Genomic DNA, 20939 nt, shown 5'->3' with positions numbered 1-20939 from the left:
GCCACTCGGGCTTTTCCCGGCGACGCCTCCGGCGGCAGTGAAGGGGGGAGGGGGAGGGGATGTGGGAAGGAAGGCTTGAGGGAGACAGTGGACTCCATAGTGTGGAACGGCGCGGCACCGCCGCACGGAGGAGGTCGTGGGAAGGAGGTCCGCAAATATTTGATGACTTTTGTTGGAGTTGGGACCGTACCCTATATGTTATGTTATGTAGGTTGTTCAAAGTGGTTTTACAAAAACAAAAAAACTCTCAGTGTTTTTTCTTAGAAGGCTTTTTTTTCTCAGTGGAACGTACAAGGCTGGGCTTGGACGGGCCAACGTAACAGGGCAGGCTAGGTCAACGTAAAGGGCCAACGTAACAGCTGCGTACAACCTCAGCGTTCCTACACTCTCAGCTGCGTACCCCACTCTCAGCCGCGGACGGACCGGAGACAGATTGGAGCTGTCGGCGTCCTCGTCCCCATCCCCCGAGATCCGATCGTGGTTAGCCCATCCCTTCTCCTGCCCTTCCTTCTCCATCTAATCTACTAGTGATTCCCTCTCGTCTCATCCTAGTTATTCCTCTTCTTCTCATCTTATTTTCCCCCGATTAGTAAACCATCGCCAGATTTCCCCGTCCTAATCAAACCCTAACATTCATCCCCTTCTGCAGCAGTGCAGAGAGAGGGAGGAGAGGTTGCCGCTGATGGATCCCGCTGCAGTGGTTCCCCAACGCCAAGGGTAAGATCCCGCTGATGGATCTCCTCCCCCTCTGAATTTTGTGCAGTGCACTACTTGCTTTGTACTCCCTCCGTAAAGAAATATAAGAGCGTTTAGATCTCTAAAATAGTGATGTAAACACTCTTATATTCATTTACAGAGGGAGTAGTATATATGCTATCGCTATTGTGGATGGATGTGCATATGTTTGGATTCCTGCAGCTGTACTGATGTGCATATATGTGTGTCCATTGATTAAATTCCTTTTCATGCCAGGCCGATACCTTTCCCAGCTCGACGCGTGTGGACGGCAGTAGGCTGCGCTGTTCTGTGCCGCTGGCCGACCCAGTGTCCGAGGTGCTTGGCTACGACAACCTCCTCATCGAGATCCTCGTCCGCCTCCCTCCGAAGCCATCCTCGCTCCCCCGTGCGTCCACCGTATGGAAGCGCTGGGGCAGCATTCTGCATGACCCCCAGTTCCGCAAATGCTTCCTCAAGCACCACCGGAAGCCTCCTCTGCTCGGCTTCTTCAGAGGGCAGAGGGAAAACCCTGTTACCAACGACTGGTGTTTTCAGCTCTTGCGGATGGCCGATGGTGGCCTTGGCCTTGCTGGTTTGTTGGACCTGACCATCCATTTATGGGATAGGAAATCTAACTGTGAAGGCATTGACGAATGGGTTTTGCTGCGGAAAACCGTTCCACTGGATGAGATGCTTCCAAGGAGAATAAGTTATGCATTTTTTGTTGGGTATGATGAGGAGTCAAATTTGGTTGTTCTCTCCACGATGATTGGCAACTTCACGCTCCAAATTGACTCCATGCTGATCAAACATATTGTTAAAAGAAACCAGATATGTCATGACACCTTTCATCCCTACAGGAATTTCTATGCTGCAGGTAATGCCCCCTATTGGACAAGCAAAATAGTGCAATTAGTTTTCGCTCATATTCATTCCAGTTACTTATGGTATGTTCTTGCGGTAAAATTGTTCATGTTATTAGGAGTGTTACTATTCATCACCCAGGGTGCAGAATAAGTTATTCTTCGCCCGAGGTAATATTACGATCATTTCATATATAAATTATGTTTTGAATACAAATATTTACAGTCATATTGATTCACTCCGTAAAATTAGGCATAAAAAAAGGTCAGAAGACCAGAAAAATTACATTTTATGTACATTTTACACTATGTTTTTACATTTGTAATTTACGTAACATAAAATGTTTTTTACGGCGAGTACATATTTTCTTACGTTCTCTTTTTATGTATGAAATATGACAAATTTTACGAAACGTAAAAATACTTTGCATTGTTGTCAAAATAGAGGGGGTGAAGAATAACTATTCCTCACCTAGGATGACGAATAGCGCGATGTTTGTTTCTCTGTTGATCTGGTCACGTTATGGTTATCTAATTTCCTATTGTTGGCCTAACCTGGCTGCTTAGAGGGCTCCACTGCAAGAACATGAATACAAATATTGCTTTGATGCCTGGCCATTGCTAAAGGCTAAATACAATTATGTGCATGTAATGAGCTTTTCATCAGAGGGTTCCTAGAATTTGGAAAGTGGCAATAGCTGCAGCAGTGAAACCATCTGAAATAATTAATCAATTGGAACATCTGGAGGCGGTTCAAGGCTTGTCACGCTTTCTTATTCATTTCCTCGCAAGTATTATATTTATTATATTGATCGATCTTGACACAAGTCGTCAATTCATGATACCATGTGCTCTAGTTTTCATCGAAGGGTGGCATTAGTTTATTAATTTCATGTAGTGATATGTAATGCTTGTTTTGGAACTCTCGTTATTTTTTCGTATAATTTGCACTAGGGAAAAGTTAATGTTTATTTTTGGGGATCATCCATAATTTGTTCTTCTCTGTGGGCATGACAAATTAGTTTGTCTGAGATGACATTGATATTCTGCAGGTATCCAGAGTTAAATTCAGATTGTTGAGATGCAGACATGGCTAGTCGGTGTAGGGAAGTTGTTCTATTTTTTTATGGTGCGGTGGATTCTCAAAGAGTCCGACTATGTATTCTGCACATTCTTCCATTGTGTATGCTGCGGCATGTGTTGTGGTCGACGCTTGTTCTACTTCTATATATTGTGGCCTGTGAAGTGGAATTTGTTGGATTTAATCATGTGCACTCTTTTATACTATTATCTAATGTCAACATGCTTGCCTGGTTACTGGTTAGTGTCTCGTCGAGTTGGTCCGGTTAATGACTAGTTCTATGATGTGAGATACTTACTGGAAAGATGAACAAAGAATAGTAGGCTCTAGCAGTTTACACTGTTTCTTGGTATCCATAGTTGATTTCTGTGAGTCTTGCTAGTGATTTAACTATGATAATGCTGCTTAGATCTCCACTTGCCGAAGAGGAAGATAATGCTTGAATAGGCCCAGAGGCAGACAGGGCACACCGCCAAGCTCCTGTTGCCCACATTGTTGGGCTGCTACTTGATCCTTTAGCACCTCTGATGTTTCAGCAACTTGAAAAGCAACTGTTGTATATCTGATATCTCTGCATTGGTTCGAGAGGCAGGCAAGAAGGCTCCACTGGCAAAAAGCAAGACCAAGAGCACAACATCTGCAGAAAGCACGAAAAGGAGTAGCCACAACGCTTAACTATTCGTGCTCTATGAAACCTGTTAGAGTCTATGTCAGTTTACCATTGTTTCAATGAGAAATTTGATGTTTTTTTATTGTGAGTTTATTTTCTTGTGCGCTGATCCTAAGATGTCAGTTGACTTTGATGAATATATGTCCAAAAATTTGGCATGGTCCTGGTTGCAAACAAACATGTTTGCATTCTCTTGCTGTTGACAATGCATTAGTCATTATTGGTGTTAGAATAAATCCAAGGTCACCGTAGTCGATCATCCGAGGACCAAGCAATCACACGAGCACGACACCGAGATTTGTTAACGAGGTTCACCGATATGGCTACATCCCCGGGGCCTGACTACGGGCACTCCTCCCCGTGACACCGTGACAATACCGCACACCGGCCACCCGGGCGCCGGCACACGCCGCCAGCTCCCGCTTGCGTGCCTGTGCTATTATGTTGGCATAGGTTACATCGTGTGTCTACCCCCGCTATATATGAGAGGCCTAGGATACAAGTGTCCTACTAGGACACGACTCCACATCCTATGTAAACACGATACAACTACAAGTCCAACTGTAACCTACCTTGTACACTATATTCGACACAACTCTAACAATTGGTAGATAATGCATCTGTCATCAAAATTATTTCTTGTGTTAAAAAGTCAAAATAATTTCTTCAGGTGAGAGTGTTAAACTGAGAATTAGCGCACAAAATGAAAAGGAAGTGTTGGAAAAATGTATTCATTTATCATGTGATGGTTACTACACAAGAAACACCCACTGCCAACTATTTCTGACAGAGTGCAGTCTAATCTTTATTGCTTGATTGCCACATGACCCTTTCACACCACCTCATATGTTTTCATTGACTTGGAAAGTATCTCTTGCATGATGCATGCAACTATATCTATTTTGGTATCTGGAAATTTGTCGCCGATTATTTCTCATGTTCATTATTTTTGTTCATACACAAAGGAAATGTTTACCTACTTGGGTCAGTTTTACTTTGGTCTTTCGTAAGTGTGATGGAGGCGACAAGGCAAAATATCGTTCTACTTTAATATGAAATCAAGTATTTACTTGTATGAATGTGTGCATGTATTTATATATGCTCCGCAAATAGTATTCGACATGAGAAAGCAGTCTCATTCTTGAAAGCTAGTCCAGTCTGGCTCCACAATTTTTCCCCATCCAAATTATACTGAAATCTGTCTCCTGCTTCGGATTTGCCAGTTGCAGGAATAGCACTTTTCCTTTTTTGTTGCCTGATCTGGACTAGCGATACAAGCACGAGAGAACAAGAGAGTGAGTGAGCTGAATGTTTTTTGCGCTGTGAACTGCATACAGCCTTTTCTGTCTTTCTATTATTTATATGCAGCCAAACTGAATTGCGACTGAGACATAGGAAGAAAATGCTCATGCCCGGTGAGCTTACAGGTCGTGCCATCCCACAACGCTCCACCATGCGTGTGTGCTACGTTTAATTGTACAGCAGCATGCTACATGACCCTTTATTCAGCTAACTGTATGAAACTGGAAACAGAACTACAACGGTGCAGCAGGATTATCTATCATCCTTCAAATCATGAAGTTTTTCAGGGAAAACAAAAACAATTACCCTACCTAGTTTTATGCATAGTTCAGTTCAGTTCAGTCATTACAACACAATCCTGTACAAGAAACAAGAGTTTAGTACCATATGACTCGTGAATGTGCTGCTGTCCAAACTCTGCAGGTCAATCTTGCAAATTGCGGGGTGATGGTAGAGGAGAAGCATCGTAACAAACGCTAAAAATACTTCGAGAAACATTCCTACATTTTTCTCTTCCTGTGTTTCCTTTCATAAACCCGCAAATCAAAGAGGTCGTCGGTAATTTAAATTTATTCAGTCCCTTGCACAATTATAAGTCGCCGCTAATAACCCATTTGAGTTTGATGTCCACTGCGGTTACCACCAGTAAGGAAGCTCATGTCACACCTTTGCGATGCCTCCAAAGAAGTCTGTGATATTTATGGAGGTGGGGGTGCTGACAGGTGACAGCACCATGGCAACTCCAAAATAGGAAGGAAATAGTATTCTGATGCTTGTGCTGTATTTGAGTGAAGCTTTTCACGCTTTTCTAGATTGATATTTAGATCGGTCCTAAATTTTGAACAGTTTGTTCCTATATAGCATGTCTACCTTTCGGTTGCAATGCGAATGGTTATTCATTCATTTTTAAAAGCTAGTTCAATTCTAGAGCTGCCACTCGACTTTTATTTTGTTACAATATATAAATCTCTTTTTGTTCTCTGGTGTAACATTTCTAACGCATGCTAGTTAAGCAGTTATTTGACAACTATTTAACCTAATAAAGAGTTATAGGATGACCATGAATTTTAAAACTATTTAACATAACATTTCCAAAGCATGCTTGTTAAGTTGTTCGATGTGGGCCACGAATCTTGCGCACGTGCATGGGTTTACCCACCGATTTGTTTTTTGAAGTGATATGCAGCCAGCAAACGTGTTAGTTTGTCATTGAGCTAGCGCAGTTTGAGGAGATTAGGATAAAGTCCAGCCGCCAATAAGCAGCGGAAGGATGGGCTGTGGAGGAGGAACTCTGCCAGGAGGGGGGGGGGGGTATGACACCGGGAGGGGGCCAGCGGAGCTCGCGCATCAAACGCACCATGAGAGAGTAGTTTGTCCTAGCACATCTTCTCACCAAGTCGGCCCAATCAAATTCAGATGTAGTTCTCGGCCTATGCCTGCTAAAATGTGTCACCTTATGCCGCTCCTATGACCGGTTAGTGTTTAGGGTGCGTTGATTTTAGTTCTCAATTCTACGAGTGGTGACTAGTGAATGCAATTCATCACTAATACTTTTGCAGGGTCTCTGCTAATGTTCATCATGATTCCCTCAGCATTTTGTTGGTTGTGTTATGTTGATGTAGCGTGATGTAAGAAATATTTGGATCCCGATAGGCATATTATTTTTAGACATGTTCCTGTACTCATCCAGGTGAGTGATGGCATCTAGTTTTCATACTAGATCTTTCAGTTTCAATCCTGTTCTGTAGGGTTAGTTGTGATTTCTGTAGAGTGATGGTCTGTGATTTCTGGATTTAGTTTTAAGTTATTCTGTGCTGAGTACTTCTAAAGTTCCCATGAGCGTTGTCAGTATGTAAATCCCCTCGCGTGGGCGGCTTTTTATTTTCAATGTACATTTTAAGAGAATTGGTATCATCTTTGTTACTCTTATAAACATATAATCTATGTGTTTTGAGTTTTTCATCTTTAGTTTAAGTCATGTGTCATTTATTGCATACCTCGTAGCCGTCCAATTAGGGTTCTGGTGCATGTGGATGTGTGCATATATTCTAAAATCAGCAGTTGCAGCAGGCGCTTCGGTAAGTTACTATGGTCATTCTAAGTGAACTTTTGTTTGAATTGGTCATTCTAAGTGCTATCATAATTTTACTCATTCCAAGTAAAATTAACGCTGCTTCGGGTATTGGATCTATAAAATTTCATATAGTCATCAAGTCACTAAGTTCTTCTCGTTCAGCGACAAGCATAACAACAATCGGTTGCTCTTGCAACTTAGTATGTGGATAGCAGTTCAAGGAGGCATACAACAACTGCACCATCAGAAGCCTCCCGCGAATGATATCATAGCAACATCCATATCATGCGCCTGTGCTGCACCCGGTCTTGCTAACTACGTCTCCTCAGTCGCTCCGCCCACTCCACTTACTGTTGAGAATAACATGGTTCAGGTTTGATCGTTCAATCCCTTGCCATTTCTGGTCTGATTGCTCAAGAAAGAAAATAGAATGCTCCCTCCCCCCAAGTCACCCCGCGTGTGACCAGGAGGAAACTCTAGCCGCCGCAGGCGGGGTCCCCCTCCTTCTCCTCCTCCTTCGCCGCCGCTAGAGGGCATGGTCAGGCGAAGCCTAGATAGCGACGGCGGCAGGGGAGAGATCTCACCCCTTCACGAATTGGGCTCGGAGCAGGCCGAGGCGGACATGCTGGGGTGTCGTGCTTGATGGCAGGCGCGGAAGAGCGATGGCGCACCGAAGCAGTGTGTGACAGCGGAATGGAGGGGCCGCTCACTACGGGGCTGGATGCGACCCTCTCCCCACATTGTTCATGGGTCCTTGTTCGGTGAGAAGTGGCGATTGCGCGGCCGGCAGATGGTGGCTAGGGTGCTCTGGGGAGGGAGGTAGGGGTGCTTCCCGACCTTGCTGTCATGCGCGACTGTTGCCCTAGTCCCCGGTGTGTAGCCTGGCTGGTGGCTGCTGACGGTAGTGCCCCGCCCATAGTTGGCTGGCTCGTCCCCAATCTCGTCAAGGGGCTCGCTTCGAGGGGTGGCTCGTCCCCCTCACCAGTCAGTGGTGGCTACGGACCATGGCGATGTTGTTGCCGTTTAGCCCTAGCTCTCGCCTACCTCTCGCAGCTCTCTTGTTCTGCAGCGGACCGAGGTAGAAGAAGAAGGGAAGAAGAAGACACAGGTAGACACAAGAGGTTTCCGGCGCTCGAACGCCACTACCACGAGCACGAACTCGTTCCCCGGCACCACACCGAGTTACACAGGCCGGGGAAGACCTTATACACGCGCTGCTCACACACCCACGATGCGCACGTACATGCCCCACGATCCGCATGCGCCGCCTGCGCTCACGACGCGCTCCTACGCGCCGGGCGCGGCTGGAACCCGCATGGATCGCCGGCGTCTACCTCTATCCCGTGACTATCTCTAACGAACATGCACTCACGCACACACCTGCACACGCCCGGTCGCCACAGACCTGGCACGTACCCGCACACTCGCGGGTCACCACGGACGTGAGCATGGCTTATTCCCATCATTCAGGCCCTAGGCCATGAACTGCCATCGCCGGAGTTGGTGCAGCTTCCGTCGTTGTCGTCGTCACGTCGCCATGTACGCCTCCGCAGCGTCTCCGTCACATTCCTCCGCTCGCTGCCGCTGCAGCAGCCCGCAGTCCCGTGGGCCGCCACGCCGCGTCTCCGTGCCACGCACCTTCCACGGTTGTCGCGCCGAGCCGTCGCGACCTCTGCGCCACCACGCAGGTCCCTCGCGACCTCCTCGTCTCCGCAACCGCCGTGCCCTTCGCGCGCACTCCTCACGTCGCCGCGCTCCCGGCCCGCACTCCCGCCGTGCACGTATGCGATCTGCGCAACCAGGTCCAGCGCCTCGACGCGGTCCACGCCCGCGGTCCCCACGCACCCGACGCGTCCGGTGCGCACCCATAACACGCACCGGTCGCGCCCGGCTCGCCGCCGTGCCTCATTCGCCACGCTCCGCACGTCTCCAGCTCGCGCCATGATCGCGCTCCGACGCGATCAACACGGCCAAACCGGCGTGTCCAGGAGCTTGGCCTTCTCTCTGCCGAGCCACGCCGCGCCACCGCAGCCTCTGCGCCACCACGCAGGTCCTCCTCGGCCGCCGCGCTCCCCGCACGCACGGCATCACCGTGCTCCGCCGCCGCACGGGACGAGCGCCATCGCCGGCGAGCTCCTCCGAACCCGATGCTCCGATACCAATTGTTGTTGCCGTCTAGCCCTAGCTCTCGCCTACCTCTCGCAGCTCTCTTGTTCTGCAGCGGACCGAGGTAGAAGAAGAAGGGAAGAAGAAGACACAGGTGGACACAAGAGGTTTCCGGCGCTCGAACGCCACTACCACGAGCACGAACTCGTTCCCAGGCACCACACCGAGTTACACAGGCCGGGGAGACCTTATACACGCGCTGCTCACACACCCACGATGCGCACGTACACGCCCCACGATCCGCATGCGCCGCCTGCGCTCACGACGCGCTCCTACGCGCCAGGCGCGGCTGGAACCCGCATGGATCGCCAGCGTCTACCTCTATCCCGTGACTATCTCTAACGAACATGCACTCACGCACACACCTGCACACGCCCGGTCGCCACAGACCTGGCACGTACGCGCACACTCGCGGGTCACCACGGACGTAAGCATGGCTTATTCCCATCAGGCGATGGGTGGGAGTGGTCTTGGACGCCAGGACGACAGCCTCGGTGGTGCAAGGTTGCGGGCTGACCGCTGGTTTTCGGCGTTCTGTGGTGGGGTGTGGCCTGCCTATTCATGGTTACGCATACCTTGTTCCGGTGGCGGATAGTGCTTGTCGGGGTGATATCTGTCTTTGGTCAGACCGACGGCAGCGACGTCTATGGGCATTGTACCCTTATTGAAGGCTCCGTCGTGAATGCTCTGTTAGGTACCCAGTACTATATTGACTCAATCACCATGAATTCGCTTACATCTCTCAAGTTACAGGGAGGTAGAAGAAGATCAGAGGAGGGAGACGACGAGAAACCAGAGACGGGAGAGAGGGACGCTAGCCAGCCAAGCCAGGCCGAAGCCTTCCGATCCAAGCCGGGTCGCTCGTTTCCATCTCCACCCGTATATGTAGTCATTGCTTTCCATGGCTTCTCCGCAGGCCCATGGCCCAAGAGCGGCCCACTGTCCAGTCCAGGTAGTAGTTGTAGGGAAGGTTGCTGACAATCCCTCCACCTTAAAATCCGGCTTGCCCTCAAGCCGACCAAATGTGGAACCACCAGGATCCCAAAGCGTCTGTACAACACACTGAACCGAACTAAGAAGCTTCTCATCTGAGTCCCAGGTTAGTTGCAAGGCCTGAAGACTAAGCATATCATGAACCACCATCGGAATGAAAGCCATTGGGTGACTCGTACCATACCAATTATGCAATCCCGTGAAAAATACACACTGGTCGTTGTGGGCTTCATCTGTATGCACCGCAGATAGCACCGGAGCGATCTTCCATTTTATCAAGTGAACAAATATAAACACCACTTGTACCTCACAGCCATTATAGAAGTCAAAGGCTAGAGCTTCTGAAAGGTTGCGGCTCATCAACTCAAGAGTAGAGCATTGGGCCATGATTTTCAGATATATGGCAGCGAACTCGACATGCATTTGAATTAATGTGCACCAAATCACAGCTGCTGAACACTTGAATATGAATCGCATTGAGATATTGTCGATAGCAGAACAGTCATAGCAAAGTGACCAAGCATCATTTACACTGTCTAGATTGTCGCGCCACCAAGCTGAAACAGAGCAAACTCTCTGACAATAGGAAACCCACGATTGATCCATTGCCTCCTTGGAACTGAACAGAGCAACAAAAGCAGCTTGCCATATCTGCAAATGTGCTAGAGTGGCATTATGAGAAAAGCCCACATATCTGCACTGTGTCCTGCAGTGCTCAACAAAATATGCATCTATTTGTTTGAATCCTGTAGCAAACTTGGACCAAACAGCAACATCAACAATTCTATAGCAGACGACAATTGAGTTGGCTGGAATGATTTCCTCACCCATGCTGGAAGGCAACAATTTCTTCAATAATGCATCACTGGTCGACCAAGCAATCGTCCATTGCGTCCATTGCGACAGAGAAAGTTGCACTGATTTTGGAAACAATGGCTGGGCAAAACAATTAATTTTCCATTGGACATGCTGGAAACAACACTGATTATTCCAGTAATAGTCCGAGGTTGCTGTGCGAATGTTACCTCTGAAGGAACTGAGCGCCAGAATACTCAAGTACAATGGTGGTGGCCATGGATTCAGAACCTCAAGGTCATATATCACCCCAGCAGAATGACCGGATTTATAGAACCATGTCATTGCAGAGCATAACTCCATTCCATTGCAATAGAATGCAACCGAAGTAGAAGACAAGTTGTATGTAGCAGGAAAAGGTGTAACGTAAGGAGCACCGTGTGACAATGGTGCTGCAAGGAATGGTTGCATGTACTTGTTGGCAATGGTGTAGCATGTGAAATCAATTGACCTGGCAATTCCCAATTGGGGATATTCAGAACAGTACCAAGGAGCAGCAGGCAAGTTATCAGGTATGTACTTTATGTCTTCCATCAAGCAATTTGAACTGGCGTTCATAGGTGCAGCATCAAGTATCCTCAATGTCAAGTGATCATCAGCTCGAGGAAAAAGTTCTAGTAACATTATAGTAGCACCAGGCTCAAGAATCAACAATTGTTGTCTGACCAATTTCACAGCTCTCTCCTTGATTAGGTTAATTACTTGAATACTAACACTTGTGGCCTTAATCTCATCAGCATCAGATATCCAGTTCGAGTCACTATAACCCTCCAGTACCCTTGGATACCCGGTGTAGTGAATTCCAGAAGAACACAATCCACGGTTTTTGGTCCAAGCTTGCGCTTCTTGGGAATTGGTATATTGACTTTCGCCAAACAACCCCAAGAACATAGGTAAGAGAGTTTCAACCTTTTCCTTTCCCATTCCTCAAATGGAGTCATGGTCTTATGCTTCGTGGGAACTCGGTTTAGGACATGACATGCGGTCATTAGCGCCTCCCCCCCCCCACCATTCCTCGGAAAGACCCGATGTGTCTAACATGGCATTAACCAAATCAGTTAGAGTTCGGTTCTTTCTTTCGGCCACCCCATTAGACTGAGGTGAGTAGGGAGGCGTCCTCTCATGGATTATACCATGTTCCGCACAAAACAGATCAAATTCATTGGAAAAATACTCTCCACCACGATCGGACCTAAGCTGTTTAATTTTTCGATCAAGTTGGTTCTCTGCCTCAGCTTTATAGTTTTTGAAGAAAGTTAAAGCCTCATCTTTTGATTTGAGAAGATACACATAACAATATCTATTGGAGTCATCTCACCTTTTTTCAACACGCCATTCATCTCACAAAGATCAGAATATATAAGCTCTAGTGGTGGCAAGTCTCTTGCCTCTGCAGTCTTATGGGACTTGCGAGGCTGCTTAGCTTGCACACATACTTGGCACTTAGAGCCTTTGACAGCAGAGATTTTCGAAATTAAATTCAGATTGGCTAGCCGCGTCATGCAACCAAAGTTAATGTGACACAGTCGTGAATGACAAATATCAGACTCATTGTTGTGGCAAACATTATTAATAACTTTAGTGCAAATATCTGACAAAGATAGGCGGAACAAGCCTCCGCACTCATAGCCTTTTCCAACAAATTGTCCACACTTGGAAATTACAACTTTATTGGACTCAAAAACCAACTTAAAACCATCTCGACATAAACGGGAACCGCTAACGAGATTTTTATTGATGGACGGCACATGATGAACGTTCTTCAGACGCACGGTCTTGCCCGAAGTAAACTTCAGATCGACGGTACCAACATCTCGAACGATGGCATGTGACCCGTTCCCCATCAGCACGGGAGAAGTCCCTGTGGCCTGGTAATAAGAAAACATGGAGGCGTCAGCACAAACATGTACATTGGCACCGGTGTCAATTAACCAATCAGGGGATTGAAATACTGAAAGGATGGTAGGAAAAACACCGTACCCTGATTCCTTCATATCAGTATCACCGATGACAACATTAGCGGACTTGCCGCTCTTCTCATGTTCGCGCTCCTCAAAGCGGTTAGGACACTTCGGAGCCCAGTGATTAGGATCACCGCAGACATGGCAAAGTCCCTTCCCCTTCTTATGAGAATTCTTCTTGAAATTGGTAGAATATGATGGCTTGTTCTTTGTCTCAAACTTGCCTTTGCCCTGAGTTTTGTTCTTGTTGTTTTTGAACTTGTTGGGCTGGAAGTTCTTCTTCTGTACCATGTGGGCACTAGAAGCTCCCTCAGCAACTCGAGCACGTCTGTCTTTTGCTCTTGCCTTCTCTTCAACATCTAGAGTACCAATGAGATCCGTAACGGAAAACTCCTGTCTCTTGTGTTTCAGGGAAGTAGCAAAATTGTTCCACGAAGGTGGAAGCTTGGCAATAATGCCTCCGGCAACAAATTTGTCCGGCAACACACACTTGAAGTGCTCAAGTTCTTTTGCGAGCGACTGTATCTCATGAGCCTGCTGTACAACAGAGCGCTCATCAGTCATCTTGTAGTCATAGAATTGCTCCATGACGTACAACTCGCTACCGGCGTCCGAGGCACCAAACTTGGCCTCGAGCACAGCCCACATGTCCTTGCCGTTGTCAAACGACATATATGAATCCACAATGGAATCATCAAGAACACCCAGAAGAGCGCCTTTAAAGAGAGTATCGATCTTCTCAAAAGCTTCCAGCTGTGCTGGATTAAGATCGCCCTCAGGCTTGCCCTTAATGGCGTCATAGCAGCCCATCGTCTGAAACCAGTAGACTGCTCTCGTGCACCACCTCTTATATTGCGCCCCCTTAAAGGCAGGCGGCTTCAGATGCGCAGCAAAACCACTCGAAGTAAATTGCCTATAATCAGGTTTTTGGATTGTTGGAAATATGAGCAAATTACTACGAGATTTAATCCGAATAAATAGGAAATAGATCATGACAGCAATAGCAGAGATTAAACTAATCATGCGAACTAGCATAGCAGATGAATTGATCGCATCTAGGGCACATACTAGAAACATGAATTCTACCACGATCTCAAACAGGAAGGACAGAATCACATACGGTGCAGCGGGAGCAGCACCGCTGGCGTTGACGTTGTCGCCCATGTCGTCGAGGATGAGGTTGCCGAGGTCGGGGAAGAAGTCGTCGTTCGCGAAGTCGTCGCTGCCAGCAGTCGCGCGAGTGCGCTCCCCAAAAACCTGATCGCCCCTCTCCCGTACAGGATCACGAGAGGCGGGGTTCCTGTCCTCGGCTCGGCTCAATCCCGCAATCCGCGGCGCGGCGCGGTGAGCGAGGAGGAGGAGCGCGCGTGTAGGTCTCCTCTTCCCATGCTCATACAAGTGGTAGAAGAGCTCACCTTATAAAGAGGTGCAACTCTCTCTCAACTTATAAGGTGGGACTAAACTTTAGCCTCACTCACTCCACTCACATGTGTGCATGAATGGGCCAAGAGAATTTCAGAATTTTAGTTGGGCTTTGGGCCAAAAGCCCACTAGCAAATTCCAACAAAAGGTTCCTCTGATATGAATCTGATCCATGCATCTAGCTTCCATCCGGCCACCAGATCAATGCTGTTGAAGCTAGCTAAAGGTTCCGCTAATGATTTTGATAGATTTCATTTGACGGCCTGTCATGTTGCAGCTTTATTTTCTATGCTATATCTACCAAGTCGCTAGTAGATATCGATACACTGCAATTTCGGCAGTGAAATTGTTTTCACATGTGGACTTGGTTACATAAACGAATTGAGTGAGTCTCTTGGTAATTTCCAGCCTATCATGGCCATAATCACGCGTATATCCAATTTGCCGGAGAGGGAGGTAAACCCGTTGAGATGCATGTGCAAAGTTGGATCTCATGTACATCCACTTGTTTCAAAGAATATGTATGCAGTTGATTTGTGATAAACTAACAAGCTATTAATTTCCTCTATTCCAAATTAAAAGATGTTTAGCATAACAAAACGTCTTATAATTTAGAACCGAGGTATTAGTGGAGTACTATCTAGTTACTCCCTCCATTTCTAAATATTTGTCTTTTTAGATATTTCAACAAGTAATTACATAAGGAACAAAATAAGTGAATCTACACTCTAAAATATGCCTATATATATCCGTATGTGGTAATTCATTTGAAATCTCTAAAAAGGACAAATATTTAGGGACGGAGGGAGTACATGAATCACATCTCTGTATATTGCTTTTGTGTATGCAATTAATTAATGCTTTAGTCAACTAGCCAGATGGGTACTGTCGGTGCGCCCAAATCTGAAAACCTCACCGTAGAAGTTATGGAAACTTTTGTTTTAGCAAACAGAATTAGTATGGCAAACAATACGACTGACATGTACTGGGATGTGAATTCTGCACATCGGCACTATTAACACTAAATTTTACTCCCTCCGTCCCATAATGTTAAACATTTTTTAAAACTACACTAGTGCCAAAGAACGTCTTACATTATGGGACGGAGGGAGTACTTTTTTGTTTCTTGAGCAAAATATCGAGTTGGTTGTAAAAATATGTGACATAATAGATACATATAGCATTGTATTATAAATTTATTTCACGATTATTGGTAAGTTTCAAATAGAGCAACATATGCTGCGCGTATCGGACGACTAGTGCGTTTTACATATGAGTAAATACTAAACACGCAAGCACACGTAAACACTATTGCATTTGGAAGTGGCCGAGAAAAAATAAGCATGCTGTGCATATCATTCTGCAAATCCATAAATTTATTTGTAACTCACAAAATCAAAGCAGACAAAGCACGAACGCACAAACTGACAGACACGACACAAGCTAGCTAAGCTTACAGGGACACACACACACTAGGAATTGAGTGTTATTTATTTTTTGATGAAAAGGAAATTAAGCTAGCTAAGCTCTGAACCTCTCACTACCATGGCTAGGTTGCCGTTCCTGCAGCGGCTTATGCATCTTTTGAACTTGCCGGGAGAATCCGGAGGTTGTGCATAGCAGCACATCATGCACGACACATAATCCATCGTCTCGCACGGTGCAGCAGCCTCAGGCTGCGCCTGCCCTGTGTTTTGAATTTCGGCCGAAAAAAACAGATTTCGGCCGAATTTCGGCCATCTCGGCCTGGGGCGAAATCTATCTTTCGCCGAAATAGATCAAACTTGGCAAATTTTGGTCAAATTTTAGTCAAACGTCAGTCAAATTTGGTCAAATTCCGGCCAAATTTTTTGAAAATGGCCGAAATTCGGCCATCTCGCCCAGGAGCGAAAAAATTCTCAAACCGAAAACCAAAACGCTGCGCCTGCCACCCGGTCACGGTAGAAGTACCTGCATCTTGGCGGCCCGTTGGCGGCATCAACTGATCCTCCTCTTGACTCCCCGACAGCCCATGCAGATGCAGATGCTCTTCTTCTTGGGTTGATCTCGGACCTCCGTGAGGAGGCGCTGTGGCAGCTCGGCACTGAAAGTAGCAGGTCTTGAATTTGGGACTGTCACGGCAGTTGCCAGTGCAGTAATCAGCCTCCACCACCGCCGCGACGAGAAGCCGGGCGGCGAGCAGGCCAACCCACACCACAACGCTACGCTCTCTGGAACCCATACCCATCACCCCACCTTTGCTAGCTGAGTAGTGCTGCCTGGCTCTACAAACAAGTTAACAGTACCGGCGGCCGGTGTATGGCACTACTTATAGAGGAGCACTACACTACAATTCCATTGAGTGTGTGCAAGAGATGGATGGAGGTCCTTCTCTGCTACCTAAAGGTCCTTCTCTGCTATGAATCAGATCCAGGCATCTAGCTCCCCGCCAGCCACCAGATCAGATCCGACTTGCTTCCGAATCAACCAGGGTTTTGATTACCGGGCGGTAAATTCAGTTACCCCCGGGTAACTGGGGTTTCATGCAACCCCATGGTGTAAGTAGTTATTGAGCAAAAAATAGATCAATTTTTGAAAGTTTTGAACTTAAACACCGAAAGTACATTTTAAAATGCCTGCTAGCTCCTCGGTTCCATATCAATAATATAGTAATACAATTGGGTTCAAGTGGCTTCTCCTGCACAAGAAAAACAAACAATCAAGTGGCTCTGCATGATTCAATATATTTCGCGCACATGACCTAGTGCGACTAATTAGTAGCATAACGAGGCTGCTGAAGCTAACTAAAGATTCCTCTGATGTGAATCTGATTGATGCATCTACCTTCCTCCCACCCACCATATCAGATCCAACCTCTGAGCGCGTGCAATTCACAATCTAGTTGCTTTCATGTATATCCACTCAGAGTAGTACATATATCGGTTCACTTCATAATAAACCAAGGTTTTGATGTGCGGTAAATTCGGTTACCGCCTGGTCACCGGATATCTTGCTACCTCGCGGTAAAATTAGTTAGCAAGCAATAAAAGTCATTTTTTGAATTTTTTGAATTTAAACAGACAGTATATTTTAAAATGCCCGCAATCTCCTCGGTTTCATACCTATACTATGTACATTGGGGATCAAGTGGCTTCTCCCACACATGAAAACGAAATGATCAAGTGGATCTACGTGATACAATATATTTTATGCATATGACCTAGCGCGGCGAGCATAACGGGGCTGGTGAAACTGGCTAAAGGTTCCTCGATGACATGAAGCAGATCCATGCATGTAGCTTCCTGCCTGCCACCAGATCAGATCCGACCTCTACCCGCATGCAGTTCGGAATCAACTTGCTTTCATGTATATCCACTCAGAGTAGTATATATAGCAACTTGCTTCAGACTCAACCAGGGTTTTGGCTACCGGATGATAAATTCATTTACCGCCTAGCATGGTTTTAAATAGCAGATAGCGGGCTGATAGTGGATTGGGGTACGTGTAGCGGAGTGTGGGTAGCGGGTGCTATGTCTGTGTAGCGGATTTGTAAAAACACTATATTATTGTATATATTTCTAGATGATTAACAAAAAATTATGACATTTAATTTGAGCAATAGCAGAGGCTATTCCGGACACTATCTCTGCTGTTTGAAACTATGCCGCCTAGTAACCGGATTTCAAGTGCGCCATGGTAAAAGTAGTTAACGAGCAAAAAAAAAAAGACGAATCTTTGAAAATTTTGGATTTAAATACCGAAAGTATATTTTAAAATGAATGCTCACTCTCCAGTTCCGTTGTACAACAAAAAGAAATGATCAAGTGACCTAGTGTGATTAGTAGCATATATATCATTGCTGGTGAAGCTAGCTAAAGGTTCCATTGATGTGAATCTGATCGATGCTTGTAGCTTTCTTCGATATTGAACCCTTGCCTGGATCAGTAGCAGAGGCTTGTCAATATTGTCGATAATAGTCGATAAGTCTTCATGCGCGTGCCCCAAGGGACCAGCACCCTGGACCTGCAGCCAGCGCCATTGAACCCTTGCCTGGATCAGTAGCATCTAACACCAAATCTCGCCACATGGCGAGAAACCCTAACCTCACCGTCCCAAGGAGATGGAAGGAATCTATGTCGGAACTCCGTCGACTAAGTCCAGACGGACGAAGTCAGCGAGGATCGAAACCTGGAAGACAAACTTGAAGAAGAAGCGCCACCATCCGCTCGAGCACCGCACCTGCAAGGACTAAAAGACGCTAGCCTAAACTACTAACAGGAGCGGATGCACTAGGATTCCCCTCCCTGCCACCGACCATCGAAGTGGCAGGTAGAGGGGAGGCGAACCACAGACTCGTCGGTGAAGTTTGAGGGGAGAATTTTTGTTTTTTCAGTTATATCTAGCAGATAGACAAATACATAATTTGAGGTTCATGATCATTTAGGTGTTGCGATTTTGATAGATTTCATTTGGCGTCCTGTCATGTTGCAGCTCTATTTTCTATGCTATATCTACCATGTCGCTAGTAGATATTGATATACTACAATTTCGGCAGTGAAATTTTTTTCACACCTGGACTTGATTACATCAGCGAATTTAGTGAGTTTCTTGGTAATTTCCAGCCTATCATAGCCGTAATCACGTGTATATCCACTTTGTTGGAGAGGGGGGGAACACCGTTGAGATGCATGTTCAAAGTTGAATCTCATATATATCCACTTGTTTCAAAGGATATGTATACAGTTGCTTCGATAAACTAATAAGCTATTAATTTCCTCTGTTTCAAATTATAAGATGTTTAGCCTAACAAAACGTCCTATAATTTGGAAAGGAGGTAGTAGTGGAGTACTATATATTTACATGAATCACATCTCTGTATACTATTGCTTTTGTGCATGCAATTAATGCTTTAGTCAACTACTACCTCCATCCTGGTTTATTGGTCCCCTTCGCATTTTGTACTAAATTTTGACCTTAAATTTAACCAACAAAATGTTAATGCATGTAACAAAAAATAATATCACTGCAAACTATGTTCAAATACAAATCGAACTATATAATTTTTAGTGGCATGCACTATTATTTTCTTAGTTAAATCTATGATCAAAGTTTGGCACAAAATACTAAGGGGACGAGGTAATGGAAACTTTATTTTAGCAAACAGAAGTAAAGCAAACAATGCCGAGTAGCCGGCCATTCTTTTATTTGGAAAAAAAAAAGACGAGCTGGTTAAGCTCAATACAACAAAGGCAAATGGGCAGTCCTATTGGATGGCTATCTTGCCGGTGCCACGGCGAAGATGGACCTCGCCGCCCTTCTTGTGGCGTTCCTGCTTGACACGGGCGCCGTCGCCGGGGTGCCCACCGGACTGGCACTGGCGCACGCAGGCTGTGTACTTGGCGGGAAAATCCCGAGAATGCCATTTGCAGTAGGCCTCGCACGGGTCGGTATTCACCGGCTGCGCTCCTGCAGCAGCCTCATGTTGCGCCGCTGCTGCCGGCGGGATCACATTCCCGCCGTCGCCGGCGAGCCGACCATGACCAGCGTGGCACTCCTCCACGCAATCGAAGAACTGCCCAGGCCTGGGAAAATAACGAGTTTGCTCCATGCAGTAGTCATCACACGGGTCGGTGTTTTTCACCGGCTGTGCTCCTGCGACAGCCTCATGGTGCTGCACCTGTGCCGCCGCCGCCGCCGCCGGCTGAGGGACATCAACCGCTCCTCCGCTTCCTTCTTCTTCTTCGTGTGTCGTTGGCTCACCGCCGGCAAGCTTGAGATGCAGAGGCGCTCGGTGGACATACGCTCCAGCCAGGCAGAAATCGAGGCACCAACCGTGTTCCGGCGCCGGCCAGCTACAGCAGAAGTCGTCGCATATGTCAGGGTTAACGTCCGCCACCGCCACCGCCACCGTCTGGACATCCACTGCTCCTCCGCTTGCTTCTTCTGATTCCCCACCGCCACCGGCAAGCCTAAGATGCGGCCCAAACCGGCAGCGACGGACGCACCAGTCAAAGTGCTCATGGTTATGGCAAAAGTCTTGGCATGCATCCGACAGCCGCGCCGCCACGGCCGTCATGACATCAGCTCCTCCTCCTCTTGCTTCTTCATGTGCCGCCGATTCCCTGCCGGCAAGCTTAAGATGAAGAAGCGCTCGTCGGACAAACGCTCCCCATCGGCAGCGATCGAGGCAGCGCTCGTACTCCACCCAGCCCACCCGGTCACGGCAGACCACTTCACACGGCGCCGGGGCCGGCGCCTTCAGGACACCAACTGCTCCTCCTCTTGCTTCTTCTTCATGCCTTGTGGATTCCCCGTCGGCTCGACGCAGTTGCAGAGGCGCTCGTCGGACATCCCGATGGCGATTGCAGCAGGCCGTAAAGCTCGGCTTGCCATGGCAGAGGGCGACGCAGTTTGCCGGTCGTGCAACCTCAAGCTGAGATCTGCACCGACCGACGCAGCCCAAGAAATGGGTCTTGCTCTTGGCACGGCAGTCCTCGGAGCAGAAATCTGCCTCCGCCGCCATGAGGAGAAGCCCGGCGACGAGCAGGCCGGCGCACCACACAACGCCACTCTTTGTGGAACCCGTACCCATAGCCACCATTGCTAGCTAGCTGAGTAATACTACACCGGCCGATTTGGCACTACTTAAGCCATCCGTGGAGTGCCCACACCGTCGATTTATTAAGAATTTTAGATCAGATCCGACCTCTGCGCGCGTGAAATTCATAATCAACTTGTTTTTTGTCTCCTATAGATATGTTTATCCACTTGCTAGATTAGATTACAAGAACCGTGAGAGAGAAGAGAAGTAGGTTTCAAATTAGTAGTCAGCTATAGCTCTTCAAGAAACATTGTG

At 47.0% G+C, this 20939-nt stretch overlaps 1 protein-coding gene across 1 annotated transcript; it reads right to left on the bottom strand.

Moving 5' to 3' along the window:
• Positions 1-19240: 19240 nt before the first annotated feature.
• LOC119326386 lies at positions 19241-20717 on the bottom strand. The gene has a single exon (XM_037600042.1). The coding sequence runs from the start codon at positions 20682-20684 to the stop codon at positions 19347-19349; it is 1338 nt and encodes a 445-aa protein (XP_037455939.1). The 5' UTR covers positions 20685-20717; the 3' UTR covers positions 19241-19346.
• Positions 20718-20939: the final 222 nt, after the last annotated feature.

This window comes from Triticum dicoccoides, chromosome 6B, assembly GCF_002162155.2.
Source record: "Triticum dicoccoides isolate Atlit2015 ecotype Zavitan chromosome 6B, WEW_v2.0, whole genome shotgun sequence".
In the NCBI taxonomy this organism is placed as follows: domain Eukaryota; kingdom Viridiplantae; phylum Streptophyta; class Magnoliopsida; order Poales; family Poaceae; genus Triticum; species Triticum dicoccoides.
This window is presented reverse-complemented; position numbering and strand designations above follow the sequence as displayed.

Coding starts and splice junctions, on each gene's coding strand:
- LOC119326386 (XM_037600042.1), bottom strand. CDS start 20,684: ATGGTGGCTATGGGTACGGGTTCCACAAAGAGTGGCGTTGTGTGGTGC.